Genomic DNA, 26,298 nt, shown 5'->3' on the forward strand with positions numbered 1-26,298 from the left:
CATTTTCTATTGTGGTCCTTTTCATTATTTGGAATCTTAAGATTTGAGCTCAGATTTCTCCTATCAAATTTCAGGCACAAAAATAAATTAAACTAGGAGGAATTCACCCCAGGTAAATTCTAAACTCAAAGCTCAAGTAAAACAGACAGAAAGCAACAAGGGCATCAAGTCACACTAATTATTAAATTATAATCCATGGCCAAATTAGTAGTATTTCAGAATCAGAGTTTGTTTCACTTACTTTGTGGCCCACAAAAAAAAACCAGCAAAAATGCAGCAACTGGAAATACTGGTACAAATTCATTCTGTATTTTTCCACTATAGCTCATGAGTAGTGATCAATGATTTTAGGAAAAATATTTTTTCCTGAGTGCATCTCCTAAAGAAACTTTAGGATAGGTAACATCACTAAAAACTTTTAAATTCAAAAAGGCTTAGTGCACTTTCATTGAAAACAATTCCCTTTCCCCTTCCACCACAAATATTAAGCAGTGACTAAATACAAACTTAATATCTCTCACGCAAACATACATTGCCACAATTACACAATAACCACTGCAAATACCATACCCTTGAGGGGATAATTTATCCAGCCATCCTGCTTTAACCTTCTTTACTGATGGTCCATAAAAGCAAGCATACGGTGCTATTGATTCATTTCCAATCAAAGTTTGATCTCCACCAAATTGCCAAAAATTCATTTGTTTACTGGCCAAGCGATCAGAATCTCCACTTTGTATCTTACTGCAAGGTGCTGAGTGTGTTTTGGTTTTCTTTTTCTTTAAAGACAATGAATGTTGTTCCACAACAGAATATACAGATTCACTTTCAGATTCTTCTGGTGTTAATGACTGGTCTTCCTGAGACAAGGATTCATTTTTTGGAAATTCTTTTGTCTTCTCATTTTGATTATTAAAGTAACTGGAAAGAAAAAGTGAATTTTACTCTTAAAATGTATTACTACAATGCACAAATACATAAAGTAAGTAATTAGAACAAATACTGGTAAGATACATCATAAGTATGTTTATAGCTTGTATAATCACCGTGATAACCACAGACATGCTAAACACAATCTACCTTATAATCACGACCATCCTGAATCCTACTTTCTCCATTCACCAGGAATATACCAAAATAACACTCTTTTGGAAGCCTGAACAGGAGTTTAATATTAACCTCTCTTTCCTCAGAAAACTAGCTTTGCTCTTCTGTATACTTTCGATGACTTGCAGAATCACCACTCTCTTCCCTCTCCCACCTCAACAGGTGCCTGGTGCAGACTGGATAACCAAGAAGCACATCAGCTCCCACTTCATCAAGCCACTGCCCTCTGTCTCATGACAGAAGTGGTAAATGTGTTTTAGTTTTGTGTTTGTTTGGATGGGTTGGGGTTTTTTTCTAATGACAACGTAAATTATGAGAGGATTCAGACAGAGTTAGCTATGAGACATAAAAAAATGGAACTTGGTCTTCCTTATTCTGACTGGGGAAAACAGGGACACTCTCCAAATCCACAAGAGATTCTGAAAGCTGGTTTAAACAGTCTCAGAACAGACATAATGCCCAGATTTGCCTCACATAGGAAGTGGTAAAGCCTCAAACAGAAGCAAAAAATGTAGTCAATGGTTGTGCCCTCAGAGCTAGAGATCCACTTGTGACATCAGTAAATAACATTTTCTTCTTTACATTTTCAGTTTCTCAGTAATTCTTATTTAATACCATAGACTTTTGGAAGGATATTCTTCATTCGCGCCTAGATCCAATTTATTTTCATAAGCCAGGAATTCATTTCCATGAAGTTCCTAGAAAAGAAATATACTGTCACTAACATTTGTACTAAAAGAGTAAATGATATTTAAATTACTGTAGATATAAACACATACAAACAGCCTACCTAGCAAAGCTGTTTCTTCCCACATTTTCAAACATGCACTTGAAAGCTGATTTTTGTATTCAAAGAAATGTTATTTTCAATGTTTAAGCATGGCCCAAAACACCTGACACAAACAAACCAGATGAAGAATTTCAGTGTATAGAAATACCACTGCTCTGATTTTTCTCGAGGCACCACTGACATCCTGGTTTTGGCAGGGATAGTTAATTTTCTTCCCAGTAGCTGTTACAGAGCTATGTTTTGCGTTTGAGAATGAGAATAATGTTGATAACACACTGATGTTGCTGGGTACAGCTTACTCTAAGTCAAGGACTTGCTATTTAGTTTCCCATGCTCTGCCAGCGAGCACATGTTCAGGAAGCCAGGAGGGTGCATGGCCAGGACTGCTGCCCAAACTGGCCAAAGGGATATTCCATACCACAGAGCATCATTCTCTCTCCTTTCTACTAGAGTTACTATCAGCATTAGCATTATTATTATATTTTCTTTGTTATAATTATTAAATGGTCTTATTCCACCATCTAGGAGGTCACTTGTTTTCCAGTTCTCCTCACTGCAGTGGGAGTGAGAAAGCACGTGTGTTCTATTTACCAGCTGGGGTTAAACCACAACAACTGAATGTTTTTTGAGCTCAAGAGCCACATGTTACATGCAGTTTAAGTACCATTTAGGATTTGTCACTGCTAGCCTATCTTTCATAACAATATTTCTTCTTGGAATAAATGTACAGCCGTCATGGAACACTAAAAGTAATGGCAAATTCAAAATCCTAAAGCAACATTGAACTCAGCCATACTGAATATATCTTGTTGGGGTTTTTTGTTTTTATTTTGCCAAGACCTTCTTCCTGAAATGCTCATCTTTTAACTTTTGCTTAGAAATCTTTATCACAAACTGCTTGCAGTGTACAAAATGTCAAGGTTAACACTGCTCATGAACATTACATTTCACACTTCCTAAACTTAATCTGACAATCACATTGCACTACTAAGCTTTTCAGTGTGTCTTTCTTCCTTTAAAAAAACCCCTAAAACTAACATCTTCCTGCTTTCTGATATAAGTGTTTTAATTAACTCCTTTAAGCTTTTATGTGTACGTAACGAAGCTGAACAATGGCAGAAATAAAGTGGATTAGCTGTCACAACATTGCAATTTTTTTTCTGAGTAGCAGCACCTAATCTTGTACTTGAGGACTGTACCTTGGCAACACGGAAAGGCAAAACTAAAAAAAGAACATAGTTCAAACCAGAGGAAGTGTGCAGCAAAAAAGCAAAAATCACTGTCTGATGCTAGGATAAATCTAGGTGAACTGTCTGCCTTCCTCTGCTAACCAGTCCCATTATAAAAATAAAAACCCACCAAAACCTATCCACCCACATATTATAGTAATATGCTGTAGCACCAAGGGCCAAAAAAAAAAAGAAAAAGAAAAAAAGAGCAACAAACCAACAATGTGAACTCCCCCACACATCAATAACACCAACGAAACAAACCCTACAAAAAGCCAAGCAAACAGCATCAATATACCTTGTAAACAAATTAAATAGAAAACTCAAAAGCAGTCTATCCACTGCTTATGAAATACTTGCATTGCCTGGAATCTCTCCAAAGAAGGGGAAATGGCCACACTTCTGCACAATAGTCAAGAGGCTAATATCACAGTGCATGAAACATCTTCAGAGTAAAAACAGTCAGTATCCTCTATCTTCACTTGTTTATCAGGATACAATTGCAAACCATACCCACGGAAACTACATGGTAGCAGCTCTTCCTGCCTGTTATGAACCACTAAAATAACAGTTTGATGGCCTGCTTGTTCTCATGTCATAATCTTCAGTATCTGAGTCAGTTAATTCAGAGAGCCAAATATCTTCCAAGCAATAACTAAGAAATGCATTTCTACTGTCAGTAGAATTTAAAATGTAAAAGTCCACAAATGAAGACCAGTTGTGGGTAAAGGAAGTTGGTTTTGCTCACAAAAATCTATTTCAAACAAATTAAAACACAAGCATTTGCATTGTCCTGTTTACAGAAATACCCTAGAAGACACTCGGGCTCAATACAAGACAAAATTCTCACCTCCTGCAAGTCTCTGAGGTATTATACAAAGAGACCAGCATTTTCTCATGAAGACACCATTATAGAGAAAAGTATTTCTTCTATATAGGTACTGTTCTTAATTAAGGAAGAAATACAGCTTCTGGACCCCAGACAGATGAAACTGCCTACTCTCAGGCCTGTATAAAAAACCTTCTACTTTTAATCAGGAAGTAATGCAGATACACTTCTGGTTTTTGCTTTTTCTGACAAGTAGACTTTCTGATTTCAAGAGCGAGACAGGAAGCCTGAAAGCTAAAACACAGACTGCAGGAAGGGTATCAGAACTGAGTCTACATTAAATGAAGATTCAACGCCATTGAGGAGAGGCATCTTCCTCAGGAGACACCACCTAAGTCTCCAATGAAAGGTAATGTCACGCAGTTCTCAGGTTGATTTTTGAATCATGGTCTGGCAATACAACTTTGTAATGGGTCCATGATGATAAATTCCTCCTTTTAAAATATCAAGGCTTCTCATGTTAAAATGGTAATACTTGCAATGAGGCCAACCCTCAACAGTATCCCAGTGCTCAGGAGCCCACACGATTTACTGAGCTCAGATTGCGTGTTTGATTTAGTCTGTCTACAGCAAGAAATAAAGCCAGGATTTCACTCATGAGAATTCAGTCTTCCTCTGAAGGAATTCTAATATACTTGACTCTTTTAGTTAGACACAACAATAAAACATCTCTAAAACATTTGGATTATTTGTGTTATTTTTAAATCAATATTATAAAAAACAGTTCCTTCTTCAGGTTGCCCTTTAGAGGTTTCTCTTTCTACTTATTTTTTTCCTGACCCAAATCAAAGGCATTTTTTTTCATAACCTTCATTGCCCTCTTCACTCATGCTCACTTACTTCCAGTCTGCAGTGACTCATTACCTATTTCTACAGGCACTCCCTTCATAAAAGCCTACAGAAGCTTTTTCTTTACACCAGTGAACCAGAAAGAAGGGTGATGGCTAACTTACAAGCCCTTAGAACAAATTTCAGTCAGTAAGTATAACAACTCGACACCTTTTATTCTATATGGACAAACTATACTCCTGTGACTTAACATGAAGTAGCAGCATCAGGCTCTAAAATCTCAGATACTTTACATTGTTATCTAAATATTCTTATTTGCTCCTAGGATATTTCCTCCTGCTGAAAAAAATCTGAAAGTGAAATGTATCTCAAGATGTTTGTTTTATAGTTCTTTATGATCGTTGTCCACAATTAAGTGCTAATGGAATTAAAATCACCTATGAAGTTCCCAACAGACACGTGATAAAGCAAGAAACTGTTCACATATACGGATCAGGAAAAGGATGTTATAATATACCACATTAATCATGATTCTTCACGACAACCAGTAAAATAACAATTTAGTTTCAAGCAGTTAATCCAGTTTAACAGCATGGGGTTTTTTGTACTTTGTGCCTTTTTAAGATAAGAAAGAGTCCTGACAACCTTTTGTATGCTTTTTCACAAGCAACCATTTCAATGAAATGTACAGAATAATGCTAAGAAATAACAAGAGGGCTAGGAAACTTCTAGAAAATCAGCTTAAACTTTTAAAATTCTACTGAGACAGAAGCAGGGGCTGGAAATTCATGGCATTTGGCAGATGCCTCACTAAGCTAACTTACATCCCATAATTCCCTCCAAGTGATTCAGAAGTCTGTCCACATGTCATCTGTGGCACTCAAACCATGAACTACTGACCCCAACAAAAAAGCTTACTTCAGAGAATCCTAAAAGAAAAGTGACTTTCTGGGTATACAGCAAGTTTAGGAGATGCATGAAAAATATCATGCAAGAACTAAAAATTCTTGAGAACTTTCATATACAGGAATTGAAAAAGGGTATGGCCAAACGTGACCATCAATATCACCTAACCTAACGTGCAAGGTGCTTTCACAGGATATACAGAAGTCTGTGCAGAGATGCCCAGACTTGGATCTGCAATTCCCAGATGGGAAAAAAACCACTTTTACCCTTCATAAAAAATTCTAACTGTTTCAAATCTCAACAGCTTAGCTTCAATAATGCACAAAGGGTTGTGCATGAGAGCATAAATACAGGAGTTCTTGCCAATGGGGTTTTAAAAAAAAAGAATCAGTTACCTGTGCTATGTTGGATTAAAAAAAGAAAAAAAAAAAAATAAATAACCAACACCACACCACAGCTTCCTAGTACTATTGAACATACAATGTGTCTCCCGGGATCAACAGAAGTCATTAGTCCCCATACAGATATGTCATACATCCTTTGCATATACCTAAAAAGACAGAAAAAGTACTTGCAACTAAATAAGCACAAAATAAAAAAGAAGAATTAAGGCCAGTATGAAATACCCAGATTGAAGACCAAAGTGAAGACAGACTACATACATTCAGGCTTCTCAACTTACTTTAGCATTTTTAGCGTTGTCACAAATAAAGGTTTCCCCATATGGAGAGATAATGGGTGGCTTTTCTTCCGTGGAAGTATCTTAAAGCAAATAAATAAATTAATACATAAATAAATAAATAAATAAATAAATACAATCACACGGTGCTCTACTGTGAGTCACAAATGCTCTGCTAAGGTCATAATAAAATCAACAAGGGACAGATTTTTCAGCTTTTAATTTCTCTGTTCTTCCCAAAGAAAGCTTTGAGGAACAAGAAACAATGTCCTATTTCTAAGTGAACTCCAGATACTTTCTTTTCACCACAGACACTATCACTATTATTACATAATTTGAATATAACTTGCATACAGGCATTTTCTTCTTTCCTACCCTACATCAAGTTAAAATAAAAAAACCTTCAGTTGTCTAGTCTAGGAAGCAATAGCTCCAAAGTGTTCTTTATTCTGGCTTTAATAAAATACCAAAAATAAACCACCACGCAACCCTTTTGTGCACAATCTTCATTTTGTCAAAGAGTATTTGCTTGAAATAAATATACATAACTTCAAACAAGACATATTTTTGAATGTGAAAGAAGTTTCCAGCTGACTGCACAAGACTTCTAAATGCTTCAGTAAACTATTTAATACAATAAATTTCCTGTTGTTTCCTGGAGCTACGAGCACTTATAAACAAATTAGCAGCATTAGGCAGAAATACACTCCTTATATCTGTCAAGAAGTTAACTCTGCTTAAAAAAAACTCTCTCTGCTATTAGAAAATTAACACACTAGTCTAAAAAAAGTATATTAAAATAAATGGGGCTTAAATACTAGATTATCTATTTTTTACTTTATTTGGTCAGAATAAAAAAACAAATAAAAATGCAGAAGTGATTACTCTGCTATCACATAAATCAATTCTTCTAGACCTTTGAGATGCCCAATATTTCTTAAAATATGAAAGTAATACTTATTTTAGACAACCAGTCCAAGGTTTTTTTTTTCCTTAATATTCAAAATGTAAATATCACGATGCTTAACTCACTGTTTTGTGAAATTTGCCTCCCAGTGCAAGAAATATTTACAAGGTCCATATTTCTTCTTCTCTGAAGGGAACTTGAACAAAACAAAGCACAGAAAGAAAACATTAATTGAAATTTCCCAGAAAATAAGCAAAACCATTTCAAGCAGTTAAACAATTAAAATTATACACAAATATAGAAACAATAGGTTTTAAATCTCGGGAAATTTTCTGGTTTTTTTTAAGAGTCACACAACAATGTTTTCCTCTCCTTATGACACTGAATACCTGCCTGATCCTAGCAGATCAGGCAGGTATTAGCATCCCAGATTTAGTAGGGTTTTTTTATTCTGAATTGACCTTAAAAACATTTGGACTGCTTGAAAAATGGAGATCCCAGAGTTTTCCCCAGCCTGTTCCTTCCCTTCTTCTTCACAATGATTACCAATGCCTGTATTTAAAAAAGGATGTGTTATGGAAATCTACTTTTATATAAAACTCATAAGGAGCCTGAGAATCCAGCAAAACATACTCCCAAACACTGAAGAAAAACTGCTGTAAAGCTGTGTTTTCCTAAGCTGAATTATATCCCCTCACAAAGTTTTAAAACCAAGAGGTAAATGGCAATGCCTGTGACAGCCCTTACACATTTTATATGTGGGTAAGAAACTACGACCATGCACAGCAGAAAAGTTATTAGTGGTGGACTGGGCCCATGTATTTCAGTAATATCATGTATAGTACAATATTATTGTTATTATTAATATTTCAGGCCAAGACAGCTTTATAATCAAAACATAGGAAGAAAAATGTGTGAATTAGAAAATTCCTAACCCAACTTCACTACTCCAGTGGTCTGCATTACAGGTCTTTTCAATCAAGCTCTGAATTACTCCATTACCATAATTAGCAAATTTTCCTCTTAATAAAGGTTCTCACGCATCCTTATGAAATATTCTGAGACTGATAAATGCCATGTAAGATCCTTATTGGTTTTCCTAACATTTCCATCCTTTAAAGCCAAAGGCAATTATCTTCTACTGAAAATACCAATATCATAATTTTTGTTTTCCCATTTAATAAATTGAGAAAATTTCTTCTTTTAAAATAAGCTACATTTAGAATTTTAGACCTACTGTTCCAGGAAGTCCAACCTGATTTACTCCTAACTTCAAAATGATGTTTCTTTGTGAACATTCATGAACTACTATTTCACATAATTTTTATTCCACGCCAATCTGCCCCAAAATTTTATTAGATTAAATCCAAGATAGAAGCTACACCTTATAAAGTTACTTGACATTTCAAATGTTACCCAGGTTACACAAACTAAGTTCCCCAATGATTATTCCATAAAATCTTGGTTTTAAAAACACAGGGTGAGTTTGGCCAGTGAAAGTTGATTATGGCTTAGCTGCCATATATAATTGCCTACTCTCCTGAGTCATAATTACAAGAAATAAACAGCAAATACTTTAAAAGTCTGTTTCATCATACATTTTTCTAAAATTCATGTAGTTACACCTTTTGAAGCTCCATTAGCAAATAAACTTCATGTTTTTGTACAAACCAAATTTTAAAGAACTTAATACGCTTATAAAAAACCAAAACTTAACCTAATGTATTTCAACACAGATCAGACTTTTTGTTGTTCGGTTCGTATCTTTTGAAGGTTATTAGCAGCAGTAAACTAAATTACGACTTACAGATAAACAGCTTTGATGTGAAGGGCTTTTAAAGTTATGGAAGCTTTCCTTATGTAAAACAGTGAGTCATTTGCTTAGTTTCAGGGTGGATGGATAATTTCACCAGGTAATGAAAAATAACAAGTTAGCTTAAAAAAAAAAAAAAAAAAAAAAAAAAAAAACAACAAAAAAAACCACGCACAAAATATCCCAAATTTTTTTTTAATCCATATGCTTTTCAGGACTTGTGTATTCTTTTTGATCACGCACCTACATTTACGTATACCTGGAACAAAATCCTCCTAAAAAGCAAACTATAGGAGTTTTCTTCCAGCATTCAAAAATACAACCTATTTCTCAGTTTTGGAAAGCAAATTTCTAACTTATGTAAATTAAAAACTGCCTCAAGATATAACATACATGAAATGAGCTCACTTTGAATACCGGCTTGAAAGATTATGCATCACAAAAAACCTACAGTGCAAGCTATAAAATGATAATAATTTGTCCATGTTTAATAACATAGCAAAGTTGTTGTACAAATTAAATACCTGGATTAAAGGAGGGATAAATACTGAATAGTTCTGAAGGAAAAAAAATTGAAAAAAATCTTGTATCAATTTACGACTTTTCCTTAGCCATTTCAGAAAGTGAATACCTCTTCTCTTGAATTTTTTCTATTCAAAAATTGAGTATCTCAGAGAAGGTTGATGATATTCTTTTATTTTGCTCTTTAATGGAAGACTAGTGCAAGCAGTCTGCCAATCACAAAGGGCACCAATTTTTCAAAGACATAATAATAATTTCAATTGTTACTCAATGTTGACTTTGCTACAACTGTTTTCACATACTAAGAGGTACCGGATGCAGCGCAGGCTGCATGCACTTCTCTAGCACCCCGTATTATGCACAAACAGGATGAAAGGATGTGATGAGGCACTGCCTGGTCTTGCTAAACGCTGAGAGGCTGGAAAGCGAACACTTTGCACCGAACTTTCCGCCAAGCTGTTCTATTCAATATATTCCTGTCACCTTGCAAATAAAGTGAGGGAAGGAGGTCAGTGCAAGCAGTCAGTGCGTCAAAGTCTTTACTGGCATTCATCTGCTGAGTGTTTTAAATGAAAGTGGCTTTCATTTTCAAATTCATTCAAGACAATGTTTTCTATCTCAAGACCTAACCCTCCCATAAATGCAAACACATCAAAACAGCACTAGCTTGCTGTGTTAAAGCTTTGGGGTCCATAGCAAAGGTAAAGTAATAGTGATACTTTATCACAGGAAAAGACAGGGAGCAGCTTCTCTCTTCTAAAACATTTATTTTGTGTGGCAGAACACGGTGGAGATCCTGACACCCCATTAACAATCTTGACCACTTGGATATTAAGAAATGGAGTCTAAAGGGTATCAGCACCAAGCAAGAAATTCCAACTATAGGATCTGCCAACTGTAGAAAACAAACGGTGCCTGCTTGGGCCAAGCACCATTATCTATTTTATTTATTCATATCCTCCCCCATATGCAGGACATTGCCCAGAATTTTGGTCTAGCTTTTCTTATTTCTCTTAATAAAGAATCAGAACAACCCCACTACTGCAAAACCTAAGTTACAAAGATGGGAGACATGAAAAAAACTAAAAAATTATAGAATTCATCAGTCTGAAATCTTATCTGTATATTATTCTGTATAAAAATCAGATCTACCATGTTACAAATCTACTTCAGTTTTTGGTTTGAACAGATTGCTTCCTGGAATGATGCAATGGTAACTATTTCACGGACTTCTAGTTGACCCAAAGTATCTAAATCTTCTAAAACTATTTCAAAATTAATTATCTTTCATCTTGTCCTAAAGATACATGAGTGGTTAGTTCCATCCATTGCAATACCTCCACTATTTTCTCTTACAAAAACCTTCAATTTTTCACTTTGTGGTTTTAAAAACCTTTTGACCAATCTTTACTAATTCTCTAACAACAGAGAGCTCATAAATGATATGATAAGGAAAAGTCTAGCTGAAAATAATTTAGTATAACTACACATCAATACTCAGCAATAAAAACCAGTACTAAAACCTGCACAATAACTCCACTATTAAGAAAATTGTGTAATTGACACTTTTTTCTTTTTTTTTTTAATCTGCACCCCCAATGCAGTGCCATAATTCAAAAAAGAAATAAACCCAAAGTATTTTCAACTTCAAAAATGCTACAGTGTCTTATCAACTGCCAGTATGCTTTGTTACAGGCAAGAGCCAGGAGCAGAAGTGAGACATGGAGAAGCAGACAAAATTGCAAGGGAGGTAAGTGCATTATTAGTAATAATAAATGACATGGTCATAGCCCTACCATGGGGCACAAGGAGACCCACTGTATGAACTTTTTGTGCTAAAAGCATATGGGAGGTGATGAGAAAAGTATTCCTTGCATCAAAATTTAATGACTAATATCCATGAATGACTAGCAGGAAATGCTGGGTTTCTGACTTCAGCAGGATTTCTCAGCCTGTATCCAACGCAACAAGGATGAAACCAGCATCTGGCAATAAGGTCAGTTGAGGCTGTTTGCCTATGCAATTCTGTGATAAAGACACTATCTTTCCTGAGGCTAAAGATGTTTGCACAATGCCATTTTGAAGTTCTGTATTAGTTCTCTGCCCCTATGAAAAGTTGTCAGAAAAGTCATCAAGAACATTTCTGCCAAGTTTAAGGTCCGCTGTGAAGTTCCTGTTTAGCCTGGATCTCCAGCAGACAGACTGGTCCCTCAGGATTTCCATATATTATAACTGGAGCATAACGACCAAGAAAAGAAGCTGGAGTTCACAAACCAAAATGGTGAGCAATGCAGTTAGTGACCCAGTCACATATCAATCACCAGCAGACTGGGATTTGGAGGATTTACTCCAGTGGTGGGAAGACTACAAATACAGCATATTCTCTCAACTGGATGATTGTTTCTCAAAAGACAATGAGAGTACTCTTTTAGTATGTAGTTATTATCTTTTAGTTTAGGAATCCCATTTTGTCTCATCATAAATAGGTTTTTTTTAAATGAAGTATGGATAATCACTCTACAAAAGTTAACATAAATCTGGTCCTCACTAATAGACATGTATACTTCAACTTCAATGAGCACAATTTTTTGTCATTTAGAAGACACCAATGAAGCAGTTTTTTTAAGGCACGCAAAAAAAAAATCTCTAATTGTTGCAAAGAATTTTTGCCTCTCCACCTGTTCAAACAATTGTATTACAAGATTAATTTTGACTTCTTAAAAACTTATAAATTCTGGGAAACCCCTGCATTTAGAGCATGTATAAACTCGATGATGTTTCTAACTGCTGAGATATGCAGATGGAAAACCGAAGATAAATACAAAACATTCTTAGACGTGTCCCTTCCAGGCATAGGTTGTGGTTCAAAAAAATTCTTAAAAATAAAATAAATGCAACCTTATGATTTGGATATGACTGGACCAACAAAGTTTGCATATGCCTTTGCATTAATTTTTCTTCTGTTTAAGACACATAGCCAGCATGAGGACTAATACTTACTTAAAATATTACAAATTAACCTGTGTGGAGATATTTTTTGCTTACAGACTGTAACATTGTATTGTGATTGACTACATATTCAGTGCCTATTATTTTTAGCATTCAAACACCTATACTTTTATTTAGATAGGTCTTGAATTAAGTCCCAACAGAAGATATTTTTCTCAACATTCTATCGTATTTTTCCAAGACAAGCTATAACTAATGCTTATTCAAGAAAATAAGTGCCACTCAGTAATTTGTGGATTCAAATTACGAACCCAACCAATTCGAAGGAAGAAAAATACACAGTCACATCACTAGAATAATTAGAAAGAAATTCAAAGATTCCATACACTCTGAAAATCTACAACACCTATAGTCTTTTTTTCCTCCTTTTTCCACTGCTTTTTTCCCCTGCTGGAATGTCTCGAAAATATTTTCATACTAGAAATATCATTAAAAGCTAAGGTTTAGTTGTTATGAGACCACCAGCAAAAGCCAGCACATGAGTAAACGGTTGCCTTCATTCTCCAGAGTTAACAATTAAATGACTACCAGTTCAGAAATTAACCCAAAAGCCATCTTGAAGGAAGTTCTTGCTTACGCTTTACATAGTTGTTTTTAAGAGCTGTATCTAAAGCAATAAAGATTTGTTTCTTTGTTAACATGTAAATGCAGAGAAAACTGGGGAGGTTATAAGGACACACTGTTCTAAAATTTCCCTTTACACTTTCATTTTTTCTTTTAAATTACACTGAAGCTCAATCCTTCTCTTCAATTAATTCGGCAACATTCATACCAGATCCAGCGTTTTTAGAGCACATATTAAAAAAATCCACACTGGAAAAAAAAAAAAGACATAAAAAAAGAAAAAAATAATCAAGAAACCCCAACCTGTAAGTTCTACCACACTAGTAATTTCTCATTAGTAATGAACAGCAATTACCTTGATGAAGCTTGAACTTTACTTGATTTGGGTATTTCTGGTACAGGTCGATGCCTTAAGATAAAAGATCGGCTTGCTCTTGGAAATACTTTCATGCAGTTTGGCGTACAGGAATCATATAAGTCATTATCTATCATTTCTCCTTTAAACTTATAGAATGGAGAATCTGGTTTACTATCAGATAAATCACCCTCATCTGCAAACCTCTGATGTTTGTTTTCCTTGCATTTTGTCTCGCATGAACGAACAAATGAAGGAGGATCACGAAACACCAAAGGGCCAGTCAAGTGCTCATCAGCTTGGTATGCAGCAGCTTCTGTCAGTGATGCATCTGGCTGAGTATTCATCTTGATATTTCTGCCTTGACTGACAGCTTTTAGTATGCTGTCTGAATTATGGTATAAACTGGAAAAATCCAAATTTGTACAGCTATCATCATTTGCCTCCACTGAGTTTTCCTCTGCAAGTTCTATCTTTTCCTTATTAACGTAAGATTTTTTAAGAAATTGTTCTGATGATGTTGCAGGTATCAAGCCAGTCCCATCTGAACTCGAATTGCTTACAGGAGACTCCTGATCTGAGAATGAATGTTGCTTCTCTTCTAAACTTTTCAAGTCTTTGAATTTTAGATTTTCACAGAAATGAGTATTTCCTTGAATTTTCAAAAGACCGTCTACCTGCTTAAGAATCCTTCTGCGATGCCCTGTAGGCAACACTCCCATTTGCTGAAGAACACTGTTATTTATTCCCACACAATCTGTCACAGTGTTATAGCCATATTTTTTAAAGTTAGGAAGATACTGTGCAAGGTTAATGTTGACCAAAAATGCTTCAATATCAGTGCCATTGCCAGTGGATGACATGACTTCATTCCATATATTGTCCCACACAGTCATGTAGAAATAGTCAGGTTGCATGCATGTTCACTAGCAAGAAAACTCTCTTGAATTTGGTGTCCACCAGCTAGCAGGAAATATCTGTTTTCTCACGACACCTCTTCAAGTTTCTTCAGTTCAAACTGATTTTTTTTAAAGACTGCAAACATATGGAAGAGAAAAAGGACATTTAAAAAAAATTCTCACCTGAACCTCACAATTACCTTGAATAAAATTGCGAAAGACTCCCTTTCACTTACAATAATGTATTTAATTTTTTGTATACAATAATTTAACAATGGTAAACCCATCCTTTTATCTTAGCCTATATTTAAAAAATAGCAGAATCAAAGTCTCAGCACAAGTAATACAGACTTAAAACACATATTCCTAGTAGTTAAACACTAAGATGAACAGTTAAGACGTGAACCACTTATCTACACACACACTCTTATCACACAGTACTTGGGTATCAGGGAGAGAAAAAGTTGTCCAAGACCGCAACAGGAACTTAAAGCTTTCCTATTTCCACACTAGCACCAATCAATTATGGAAGTTCTACTCTCTTATCTTCCAATCTCAAAATCCTTTTAGCATTGACACACACCTGCAATGGAACAAAGGAAAAAAGACTGTCTTGAGCATTCTATCTGAACTGTGTATTCAAGACCTCTTCAAGTGAGAATCCAACTGAACGAGTACTATCCTCAATAACGTGATTTGCAACAGTAGATCCAGCCCTTCAAACAAACTGTCCTGTAGGAACACAGGAAAGAGGTAACCACCAGCATCTCAGCTCTGACACGGACGCAGTTTTCCCTTGACTATAAAGAGAAAAGGCATGACCACATAGGCAAGTTCTGGCTGTCCATGAGTTCTTCCTTAGTATTTTCCAACTCAGCTCTTACACTCCAAATTTCATGTATTTGAGTTATTCGTTCTTTCAGGGGCATATCTAAATTCACAATTTACAAAATCCAGATGATATTGTTCCGAAGGTGTTTGAAACAGCCTGAAATCCTGTTTCTTCAAAGAAGGGTTAAGATAAGCAATACTCAACAGTTTTTTTTCACCTCTCTCTTTCTGTATAAGGAGTAATTTGGCCTTAGGGAAACCTGATGACTGTAGCAGCTGTCCTGGCATGCTGCTACTAGCCTTAAGGAGCCTGGAAAAGGAAGACCAGCTTCAGTGGAAGACCATTAAGGTTTAAGTAGCATTTAGAAAGAGTAGAAATCTTTTGCCCAGAATTTGTCTGCAGTGATACCTAATTCTTCAAAGTATTTCTTGACAAAAATGCAGTACTTATGATCTAGAATTGAAGCTTAAAACATTGCTTACATTTTTACTGTATCAATTCCTAAACAAAGGATAAACCCTCTTCCTATGAGATTCCTCCAATGTCTTTCGAATATCTAAGTCATTATTCAGAAAGGTAGTAATAAATAAATATTTATGCCCCTCCTCATTACCAAAGCCACATACAGAAAAATCTAAATTTAAAATAATATACTGTATGAAGAACAGCTGTATCACTGCTATTGGCAACTGTACTTTATTATGATTATGAAATAAATTATTAAATACCTCAAACACTGGACTTTTTTCTTGCAAAATGTTGTAAATATTTTCATTATTCACACATTTTCATAAAGTGGTAATCAAAACTAAGGGAAAAACTAGACACTTCCTACTTACACCATGTAAACATGAATGTGACATAATAACAAGAAAAAAAGATGAGCTGCATTTTTCTGGAAGATGTAAAAATCAACATAGTATACTTACTATAAATGTTCCTTTATTTAAAATAAATCATTGGATTCTCTCTAGTCTCTAGCTTCACTTTTCTGGATATATTTTTATCAGCTTTGATCACTACCCACAAGGCTGAGAAGTGACTTATCTTGAATATTAAATTGATACAATTAAAACCTTCAAGACAGACAACTCCATAGGTCAGTCAGATACCAACCTCTCAAGAAAGCTTAACTTTATTACAGAGCTAACCCTCAATTAAAGATTCCCAAGTCATTTAAATTCAAAAAGCCTTGGATTGATCTAAACTGATTAACAATCCACTTTTGTATTTACCTTTGTCCCATCCTAACCTGTATGCTTATATAAACTTTCACCATTCCTTTAAAAATTTGAAAACTCAGCATTTCCTCAAAATTTTCATGGCAACATCTAGTCATAAAGGGTAAAATTCAACAGTATGGCCACCATCCATCTCTAAACTCTGGAAAATGTAAGTATATAGTCTCTTAACTAGTTGAGTGTATATTCTCAGATTCTGAAAAAAACAGTACAGTAATTACTTACTGGAGAAGAATTATCAGACAGGTACTGTTTGGGCCAGAAAAAAGTCTTTAAGATACCCAGTAATTAAATAAAAAACACAATCAAACAGACTACAAAAAAGAAAAAAAAAAGCAAAGGAAAAAAGACCAAAAAAACAACAGCCAAACCACGCACATATTCAAGTACAGAAAACGCCTACAGTGTCAGCATATCAGTCTAAGACTTTTCAAGTTGCAGTTGCAGCTGATTATCTCAGCCATTTCCACCTTCCTTGACAGTTCTGGGTTTCATGGCAGCATTTGGCTATTTTTTCCCTAAGGTGTTAGTGTTCATTTTCAGTCAGTATCATCTTCTCAATCCCTCCACCTTTCACAATAACAAAAAATGCACCTGGGAAAGTAGCTTTAGCTATATATTTATAAATAATTAAATATATATTTATATACATTTATACCCACACATGCTCTCTTCTCTATCTTAATACTGTTTTTTCTACATGCAATAGCGTTGCCAACACATTAATCTGGAACACCTCCAGTTTTGCTACTTCAGGAACTCAAACAGCCATGGGTTATCAGCTATTTGGACTCTAACCCATCTTTGTATAAACTACATACCAATGCAAAGGGTTACCTAGCAGAGAACAAACTCTGCTTCCAAATCTGTAAGAACGATTACGTTTTGCTGTGTATTTTATGAACAAAGCAGGTAGCAGAGGAAGGAAGGAACTGCTTGCTGAGAAGACATTTTGACCACAATATGCCAACAGTGATGGAAGATAAAGCCCAAGTCACTTTCTGTTTCTGCAGTTCTGTATGGCAGAAGCTATCAGTGTATCCATCAAGATTCCTGATGACATGCTACAGACTAGACTAGCTATGCAACTGGTTAAATACCACTAAGATCGCATCTTATTTTGTGGGTCTGAGCAAAGGTTAATACTAACAACTGGTTTGGTTTCACTGCTTACATAAAGATTAACGTAACAAACAGCTAAACAAATCTACACACAGTAGTGAGTGTTTTGAAGGCCAGAACATAAATATGTAACCTCTTCTTAAAATATTTTACAGGAAGTATACAGAAATGCAGAACTGAAGGACCACCTTATTCAATATGACACTCTGTTTTGGTATGACTGCTATCAATTTAAAAAATAATTTATTCTCCTCCTTAGCTTTGATTGCAAAGTAAGTCATAATAAACCCTAAAGAATGTACACTATTAGAAATAGAGGGGCATATACACATTTGTACAAATACATTCATTCTTTCATACCCATATTTCTACCACTACAAATTAGGGACTTGTAAACATTAGTGCACATGGTTGCATATATTCCGTAAAACAAATCTCTCAGAAGAAAGGCAAAATAGATTTTTCCTACTTAGAAATAAATAGCAGAAAAAAAGAAAAAAAAAAAAAAAAAAAAAAAAACACAAAGGGAATTTGAACTTGCTAAAATAAAACTGATTCTTGTTATAATATTATATTCTCCTAAGTAGTGTAACCAAGACAAAAATCACCGTTTTCAACATGGTTACTAAAATAGGAAAATGCTATAATAGTTTTTAAAAAAACCAAAATAAAAATCAAACTTCTTGGAAGACACCTGACCATTCCATTTTATCAAAATAGAGAAAAAACACCTAAATTGCTTGGTGAAAAAAGAAATACAAGGACAACTATTTTAGAACTTTCTTCTAAGAAAAAAGTTTCAGCAGAGGATGAATTCAATGTGTGTTGTACATCCCAACCCATCTATGGGATCATCCAACTTTCTTTCATAAAAGATGTTTCTCACACTTCTTTACAAATTGAAATTTCTCCCTTTTCCCATTTTATGGAAGGGATTTAGACAAGGTGTGGCAAAAAACTCAGTTCTCTTCTTTTACTTTTAGGGACAGCTAAATAGCATCAAAGAAAAATGACAATTCTAACTCTCAGAACCCTCCCTCATATGAAGGGTAAGCACCTGCATCCAACATTCTGGAAAGCTGTATCTACTAATTTTAAAATTCTTTCATTCTAAGATTTTTCAAGTTGAAAATTCTTGAAGACAAAATTGACTGGGAGAAAGACAAATCTTTGTTGAAGCAAGCAAGCAATCCAAATTTTAATAATGAAACGTGTGAACAGTAGGTTATAGATGAACACAGAAACATTCAAGTGGGACTAGGCTTTTTTCTCCTTTCTTAATATCAGTACAGATACAAGCCTGAAGAAAGTGTCAAACCTTTAAAAGTACATAGCAGGATAATCACACTGTGAACAATCAGCTCAACAAACACAAGCAAGTTCAGGCTTGCTCCCAACTACTGCTAAACCACATACATAAATACGCTGCGGGGGGGGGGGGGGGGGGGAGGCGGGGAGCAAAATAAAACAACACAAGAGGTCTTACCATGGAGCAGAATGTAATCTGCAAGCAGTGAATTTCATCTTCGCGCTATAGTTGACTCCATACGAACTGACAAGATTAACAAATAAAACCTTGCAGATTAAAGATCTTTTCCAAAACCTACATTATACAATCAGCATATGGATTGCTTAAAAAAAAAATTTAAAAAAAGAGAGAGACTGATTGCAACAATTCTGATAGAACAGTTGCCTTTACCAATACAAGGAAGTTATTAAGCATATAGGTCAACCTAATGGATAATTACAAAATAACTTTAATCATGCCCTCTGTCAAACCGTTTGTCTTTTTTTTTCTTTTCTTTTTTTAATTTCAGAGCACTTGCCTGCTAGAAAAAGGTTCAGCAACCTACGTTACCTCGGAGTCAAACCTCATTACTGCAAGAAATTCCAGTGGAACAACTTGCAGAGTCGCTAGAGTAAGGAACTGCATGGCATGAATAAGCAAACTGAAGGTGGAATTGTAACTTTGGGAAGTTGCTGTGGCAACACTCCAGCGCTGGACCCTTCACTTCGTATTTTCGATCCAGGACATCTTTGACTTTCTTAAATTTTCTGATAAAACTTCCAGGTATATAATGAGAGCTAACCTAAGGTCTGTTCATGTCTGACTTCACAAGAGCAACTCACAGAGTAAATAAATACACAACAGTAAAGCACTGTTCTTTAGCACATGACATTTACATACAAATCATTGAAGCTACAAAGAAAACAGGGAGCAATACACGCCTTATTTTCTACCTGCCTACCTGCTGTTTCTAGTCCGATCCCAGCTTCGGTATCTGTCGCTCACCTGGGACGTGCCCGGTCCGCCGGCACCGCGCCCTGTCCGGCCGCGAGCGAACAGCAGCGCGGGGCTCGCTGCCGGCGGCACCGGGAGCTGCAGCATCAGCCCCGGCAGCGGCCGGCCCGGCAGCGGCCCGCGGGGCGGGCAGGTCTGCCCAAACCCCGCACACCCCGCGCCCGCCGAGGCCGTCTCACCTCTGGCAAAAGCCGGCGGCTGACGGGAACAGGGAGGCAGACAAGGAAGCGCAGGGTTTTAGATTGCTTCGACTTTCAGTTCTCCCTCGGGCTCCCCGCTCGCTCACTCTCTCGCTCGCTTTCTCTCCCTTCCTTCCTTCCTTCCTGCCTGGCCCCACACCCCACCCCACCCCACCCCACCCCCGCGCTGCTCCCCGGCAGGCCGCGCCCGCGGAGCTCCCTGCCCGCCGCAGGAGGGGCCGCACCTGGGCGCGCCCGCCGCCCTCCGCGCCCGCGCCGCGGCTCAGGGCGGTCTGGCCCGGCCGCATATTTCCTGAGGAGTCACTGAGAAGCCCGCAGGCAGGCTTCGGCTCCGGAGCGCTCTGCGCCCCAGCGCATCGCTTCACAGGCGTCCCGTGTTGCCGAGCCCGGGCTGGGCGGGCGGCGAGTCTCCTCTCCCTGCCAGGCCAGGGAGCAAAGGGCGTCCCGGCGCCACCTCTGCCACCACGAGGAGCCACGCCGAGGGCGAGCGCCCCAGCTGCGAGGAAGTAGTGACCTGCCAGTAGTGACCCAGCTGTGATCATTTGCGTAGAAAAACACTAAAGGCACTAAGCTTACAGTAATTTCCAAGAATTCGAATTCTTAGAACTCCCCATATCTGTGGAAAACTGTTACTCAGATGAAACCAGCATTTTGTTACACGAAATGATACGGGAAATACTTTAATGTAGTCCATTGATGGACGTGCACATCTTCCTCCTGAAGTGTCAATTGTCATCTTGTCTAATTAAATCCAAGGAGGTTTCAGAGGGTTTGCAGTGTTGCAGCTGAAGTCTGAGGTCTGCCACTCACCCTACTGAAGCAGAACAGAAGCAAAGATGTACTGAGAAAAAGAGGCCAATTATTAAAGTGCTAATTTAGGAGCAAGTAAACCTGGGCTCTTTTTACGACTGCTTCCTACACGCTAAAGAGCCTTACTAAACTAGCCTTACCTCCTACACACTAAATAGCCTTACTAAATAGGCTTAGTAGTAGAGGGGCTGTTAAAAACTTGGTGCCATGGTACTAAAGTGAGGTTTCAGGATCACAATTTTGAATGCAAACAGCTTTTTCACTCTCCGACTTTCAGTCAAAACTTCCAGATTAGATGTTTGCAGTTCAGTATTAAAGCACCAATTACACCAGTGCCCAAGCACTTCTGAAAATCCAGCTGCAAGTTCTAATTATTAGATACATAATTATCTGTGTACCAAAAAAAAAAAAAATCCAGGTAATTTTACCTCCTAAACTTTTTATTATGCAAGCAAATTTTTGGATTTGCCTTTTTTTTGACAATCTAAGTAAATACATTGTTTTCTTGCTTGTCTTTTCATTAATGCTTTTGTAGCATCTATCTCAGACAAGGAATTATCATTCCCAATTATTTGCTAAGGGGCTGATATGTGTCCAAACCAAGTGAGTGGACAGATGTGATTCAGGTAAGTATACTAACACCCTTTTCCGTCATAGCCTTTCTGGATCATAACCTAATGACTCACAGAGTCATTTGGTCACAGATTTGCCTAACATTTCCAGCTAAGCCTAGCTTCCTTTCAGAACAGTAGGAATGCCAATGAGTACTAACTTTGAAAAGGAATTTTAACCACAGTAACTTAAACTATTTGAAAGATTCAGACCCTGTCAACGACAAAAGATCGACCTCCTTTGCAAGGCTTACCTCACCATGCAAAAATTCAGTTAATTAGAAGTTTGTGGTTGGCTAGAATTTCTTTCTCCTCAAGTCTAAGGGTATGGACATTGATTAATACCCTTGAGCTCTTCTCTATTCACTTTCAGGAAGTTCTCGAGTCCTTCCATAAAGCCCACTTTTCTTCCTCTGCCAGGGACCTGTGTGATTTGCCCATGTCACTGGGCCAGTGAGGGATTATAGATAGCAGTCCTCTCAGCATTTGTCTTTAAAAAACGGGTGTCAGACCCTCACATGGAACTCCCTGAAAGAGACTGCCCTCAGCACATTTATACCTGTACAGTAATGGTATCTTCCCTCAGAGCACTGCATGACACTGCACCCTGACACACTGTGTCTCAGCTGGAGTTTTACTTACTTACTGATTTCCTTGACCACAATACTGGGCCAGAAGGATTGAGATAATTTTTTCAGTGAGTTTTTTTGGGAGAGGGCAAGGTATGGGAAACATGAGCATTAAACACATAGGTTGTGCTTACATCTTTCTGCATTGTGTCCAGAAAAATTGCGATATACGCAACATCATTTAAAGTCACATTGTGCTATTAGGGGTTTAGGGCCTTCTCTTGGAATTTTCTGTATATCTAAGTTAGATTATTACTACCACACAAAGCCATATGATGTTTTATTCTTTGTCAGAAATAAGGAACTCTTGAAATCAGAGAACAAAGTCTAACAAAAGCTCTGGAAAGGAGTTATGATCAAAACCAACGCAACTGAAAAAAAAATGAGAGAATTTGGAAATGGTGTGATTACAACCAAATGGACCGAGGTGAAATCAGGGGCAGTGAAAAGGACCAAAACATGTCAAAATTACTCCAATTCAAATCCTGAAATCACAGAAGAAATCTAAATAAAGAGACAGGAGAATAATTTGAAGAAATGAAATGTAAAAAAAAAAAAGAAAGGAAAATTTCCAAAACTAAGTGAAAACAATTAAAGTGAATGGGATGACAAGAAGTGCAGGGAAAGGGACCAGAGCTTGCCCAATTAATCCTCTTTGAAATCACAAGATTTAACTACCTTTTCCTGAAAGAAAATTATTCCTTTCTTAGAAATAAAGTAGTATAATTTGAGATATGGTGTCTTACTCTTTGTTAGAAGTCAAGTCACATAATATATCATCTTTTAAAAAAGCTGTCAAGTCTCTAATTTATCTATCTACAGCATATGGTTCTTTGATGAGCATGGAATGGCAGCTTTCTAACAGTGCAATAAGAAAGAAGTCTTACAAAAATAAAACAGGAAATTGCATCTTACTAATTTTGGTTTAATTCAGATATGACATAAGGCAGAGTACTATTCTAAGACTTGTTGATAAGACTGAGTTTCAAAAAATCTGCTGATAGGCCTGAAAACTGCAGAGGTTTTGTTATCTGATAATTTCCTCTTCCTTTGTGTTTCTATGCTGCTGTCACGAATAAGTGTTAGGTAGGTGGGTTTTTTTTAGTAGATCAAGACAAAATTTCAGTCAAGAAATTAATTATAAATAGGAGTTGCATGACTTCTGATATATTCTCTGAAAGACACTAGGGCTTTTATGTCCTAAAATACGTTTAACCATATAAGAAAGTCATTCATAGTAAACATGCTAAGAAGACCTTCCAGCTCATATTTATCATTACAAAACCCTTCCAAAATCTTGTTTTCCAGTGATTGATATTGACTTGATTTTTTTTGTTTTTGTTTTTAACATCAGTCCGTAAGAATAAGCCTATCAGCCTGTGTTTAAGTAAAGGTGAAATAATATCATCAAACCCTACAAAAAATAATCCTTAGAATATAAATATATCCCATATTTCTACACTTTTTGTGGTTTGTCATATGTCAGAATAGATGCTTGCCTCATTTCTTATTGTCCATTAAGCTTATAATGGAACTGATTCAAACTAGTCAGACATTTTCCAAATTCAAATATTGTAGTTTTTAGATGTGTATATTTTTAAAACTATAGATCAGTTCTACTTGCTGCATATTTATTCTATTTAAGAACTCCAAATCCAGCTGCACTAACAGCCAATTGATAACACAAAACAGGGGAAACAAATGCAACTCTTTCTTTTATGGGTAGCTTACTAGTAGCTCTGATGTTCACATGAAGTTTGTCAGCTACAGGAGACCTGAGTTTATTTGTCACTTTTAATGAGATTATTTCACTTCCTCCTGGAAAAAAAAAACACAGTCCAGGTAAGGTCTAAGTTCTGAACTTGGTCTTCTGCATTTGGTTCAGTCTCATTTGCTCCTCTTCAAAGCAGAGGTAATAAAATTCCTTCTTCAGTCTCCTCAAGGTGTTGAGAAGGTTAAATATTTAAATTTTGGAGAAGAAATGAAAGGTTAGCTACACCTCAATCAACCAGCAGGTGAATATCTAGGCCTTTTATAATTTGGGCCTCACTATTATTGTTACAGTATAACATTGATATTATTATTAATAAAATACCAGAAAAACTAACCTTGGAAATTAAATAATGCATTATAATATTCATAAGCTGAGTTCTATCATGAGGTAACATATTTCACTCAGGGTAAGACAAAATGATGTAAGGCTTCAGAAAAATGATAGGACTGCAGACTAGAGTTAAATTCAGGTTTTGCATTTTCTATCAACTGTTTTTGTGTCCTTGGGATTTCTCTCAGCCACTTACTCAATGTATTATAAGTCAGTTACTTTTATGTCATACTGGATACAACCCTCCATTTTCACTTAGACCTGTACTCCAGTTTGACCCATACCCCATATTTTAATGTAATAATTAGTCAGTTTGATTTCCAGGAAGCTTTGTAAGATAGTTCCCTGCACCATATGATGAAATTTTAGATTATCATTTTTTAAGCTGTTAATGTAATTTTATACAGGTATGATAATACAATGATATTCAGTTTTGCCATCTTCTTTTAATGGCTATAAGTTTGACCTTAATGTAGTTTATGTTTTGTTAAAACTACTGATGGATTCATGAAGTAATCCATTTAGCTATTTTGGTATTGATATTGATAATGACTTTTGAAACAAATGTATAAAAGTGATCCCAGAGAGTACTGTTTGCTAATTACTTTTACAAGGTATTGATGTTTTTCTTTCCTTTACCAATTCTGGTTACGGTTAAGTCCAAATGAATTTTTTGGCTTACATATTGTACATAGCACTCAACTGCATATGCAAAATTCTCTCAAGAAGTTATTAGATTAATTGACATACTCTTAATTATCATGAAACTACTTGTAATATCTAGTAATATCTACTTGTAATATCTAATAAAACCAAAAGTAATATCTGCTGTAATTAACTGCTCTCATATAGTGATGATGGGTGAATTGGAAACATTGAACCTGATTTCACTTTCAACACAAATCTGCAAAGACAGCAATTCAAAATACATTCCCTGCGACAACGTGAGGTTCCAGGAAGTTAAGAAGGCTCTATCTGCTGTCTTTTGCCAAAGCACACATTACTGGACTGACACTTGCCTCAACTAGCCCACTCCAACTCCTGTCTTAGCCCTGCACCCAAACCTCTGGATACAGCCCTATGGGCTGGTGAGCCCCCACTTCCCTATGTATTGTTACATGTTTTAACCTACAGACAAGCTGAGAATCTTCTACAGTACTGCTTTATTGAATTCAGAAGCCTAGAAACGAAAGCAGGCAATTTATTCTAGCAATGCTAAGGAGTTAAGCTCCTACTGTAAATGAAAGGTTTCTAGTTCCTGACTAGGGTTTCTCCAAGAAATCTGTCACTAGAAAATCTAAATCTAGTGGCTTCAATACTTTTTCTTAGAGTACCTGTATTTCAAGTGGGTCCTTATTCTAGCACTTCTGTCTCTCATTTATATTTAAAGTTTTTGAACACAAATGCATCTTCAAAGCATGTGGCATGTTCAGGGGTTTTTTATTTCTTTGCTATTGCTCTCACTTAGGGGATTTGGTTACCTTGACATAGCTTTCTGTCATCTTTGAGAAGTTTAATGGAGCATTCTTTAACTTATTTGAAAATAAATCCCTCTGAGGAAATTTCCTGCACATCAAAGTGCTAATTTTTTTCCCATATTTATCTTTTGCACAGTTCATTGAATTGTAATGAATCACACATCATTAAGATTTTATCTCCACAGCATTGGCTCATTCGAACTCAACAGAAACCACATTTGACACTTTTAACGACACTGTTAGAATTAAAGGTCACCATTTCAGGCACTTCCTTCTCTATTTCATTTTACTTGTTGCTTAAGCAAATTTGTCATGGAAGGTAATGAAATGTAATAGACATCAGAGGACTATTTCTAGAGAAAAAAAATCTATAGTACAATCACAATTGAAATTGTCTATAGTTAAATACAATTTCACACTGTTATTTAGGTCTCATGAAACACATTCTCATAGAATCATAGAGTTGTAGAGTGGCCTGAGTTGGAAGGCACTTCAAAGATCATCTAGTCCC

General features: G+C 36.3%; 1 protein-coding gene across 3 annotated transcripts in view; it reads right to left on the reverse strand.

Annotated features, from left to right (window-relative positions):
* ARAP2 (ArfGAP with RhoGAP domain, ankyrin repeat and PH domain 2) overlaps positions 1 to 20,266 on the reverse strand; it is a 119,604-nt gene extending 99,338 nt beyond the window's left edge. For 2 of the 3 annotated variants that reach the window (XM_066185587.1, XM_066185589.1), the window contains exons 1-7: positions 19,903 to 20,266; positions 19,140 to 19,205; positions 13,560 to 14,594; positions 7,422 to 7,492; positions 6,393 to 6,472; positions 1,723 to 1,805; positions 571 to 921 (exon numbers count right to left, since the gene is read on the reverse strand). In XM_066185587.1, the coding sequence (XP_066041684.1) occupies positions 571 to 921; positions 1,723 to 1,805; positions 6,393 to 6,472; positions 7,422 to 7,492; positions 13,560 to 14,476 (1,502 nt within the window). In that variant the 5' untranslated portion in view covers positions 14,477 to 14,594; positions 19,140 to 19,205; positions 19,903 to 20,266. The remainder of the gene's footprint in view (positions 1 to 570; positions 922 to 1,722; positions 1,806 to 6,392; positions 6,473 to 7,421; positions 7,493 to 13,559; positions 14,595 to 19,139; positions 19,206 to 19,902) is intronic. The other variant, XM_066185588.1, reaches the window with a different exon arrangement.
* Positions 20,267 to 26,298: the final 6,032 nt, after the last annotated feature.

Source organism: Chamaea fasciata, unplaced genomic scaffold (genome assembly GCF_029207755.1).
Source record: "Chamaea fasciata isolate MVZ Bird 193981 ecotype frontalis unplaced genomic scaffold, bChaFas1.0.hap1 SCAF_6, whole genome shotgun sequence".
In the NCBI taxonomy this organism is placed as follows: Eukaryota; Metazoa; Chordata; class Aves; order Passeriformes; family Sylviidae; genus Chamaea; species Chamaea fasciata.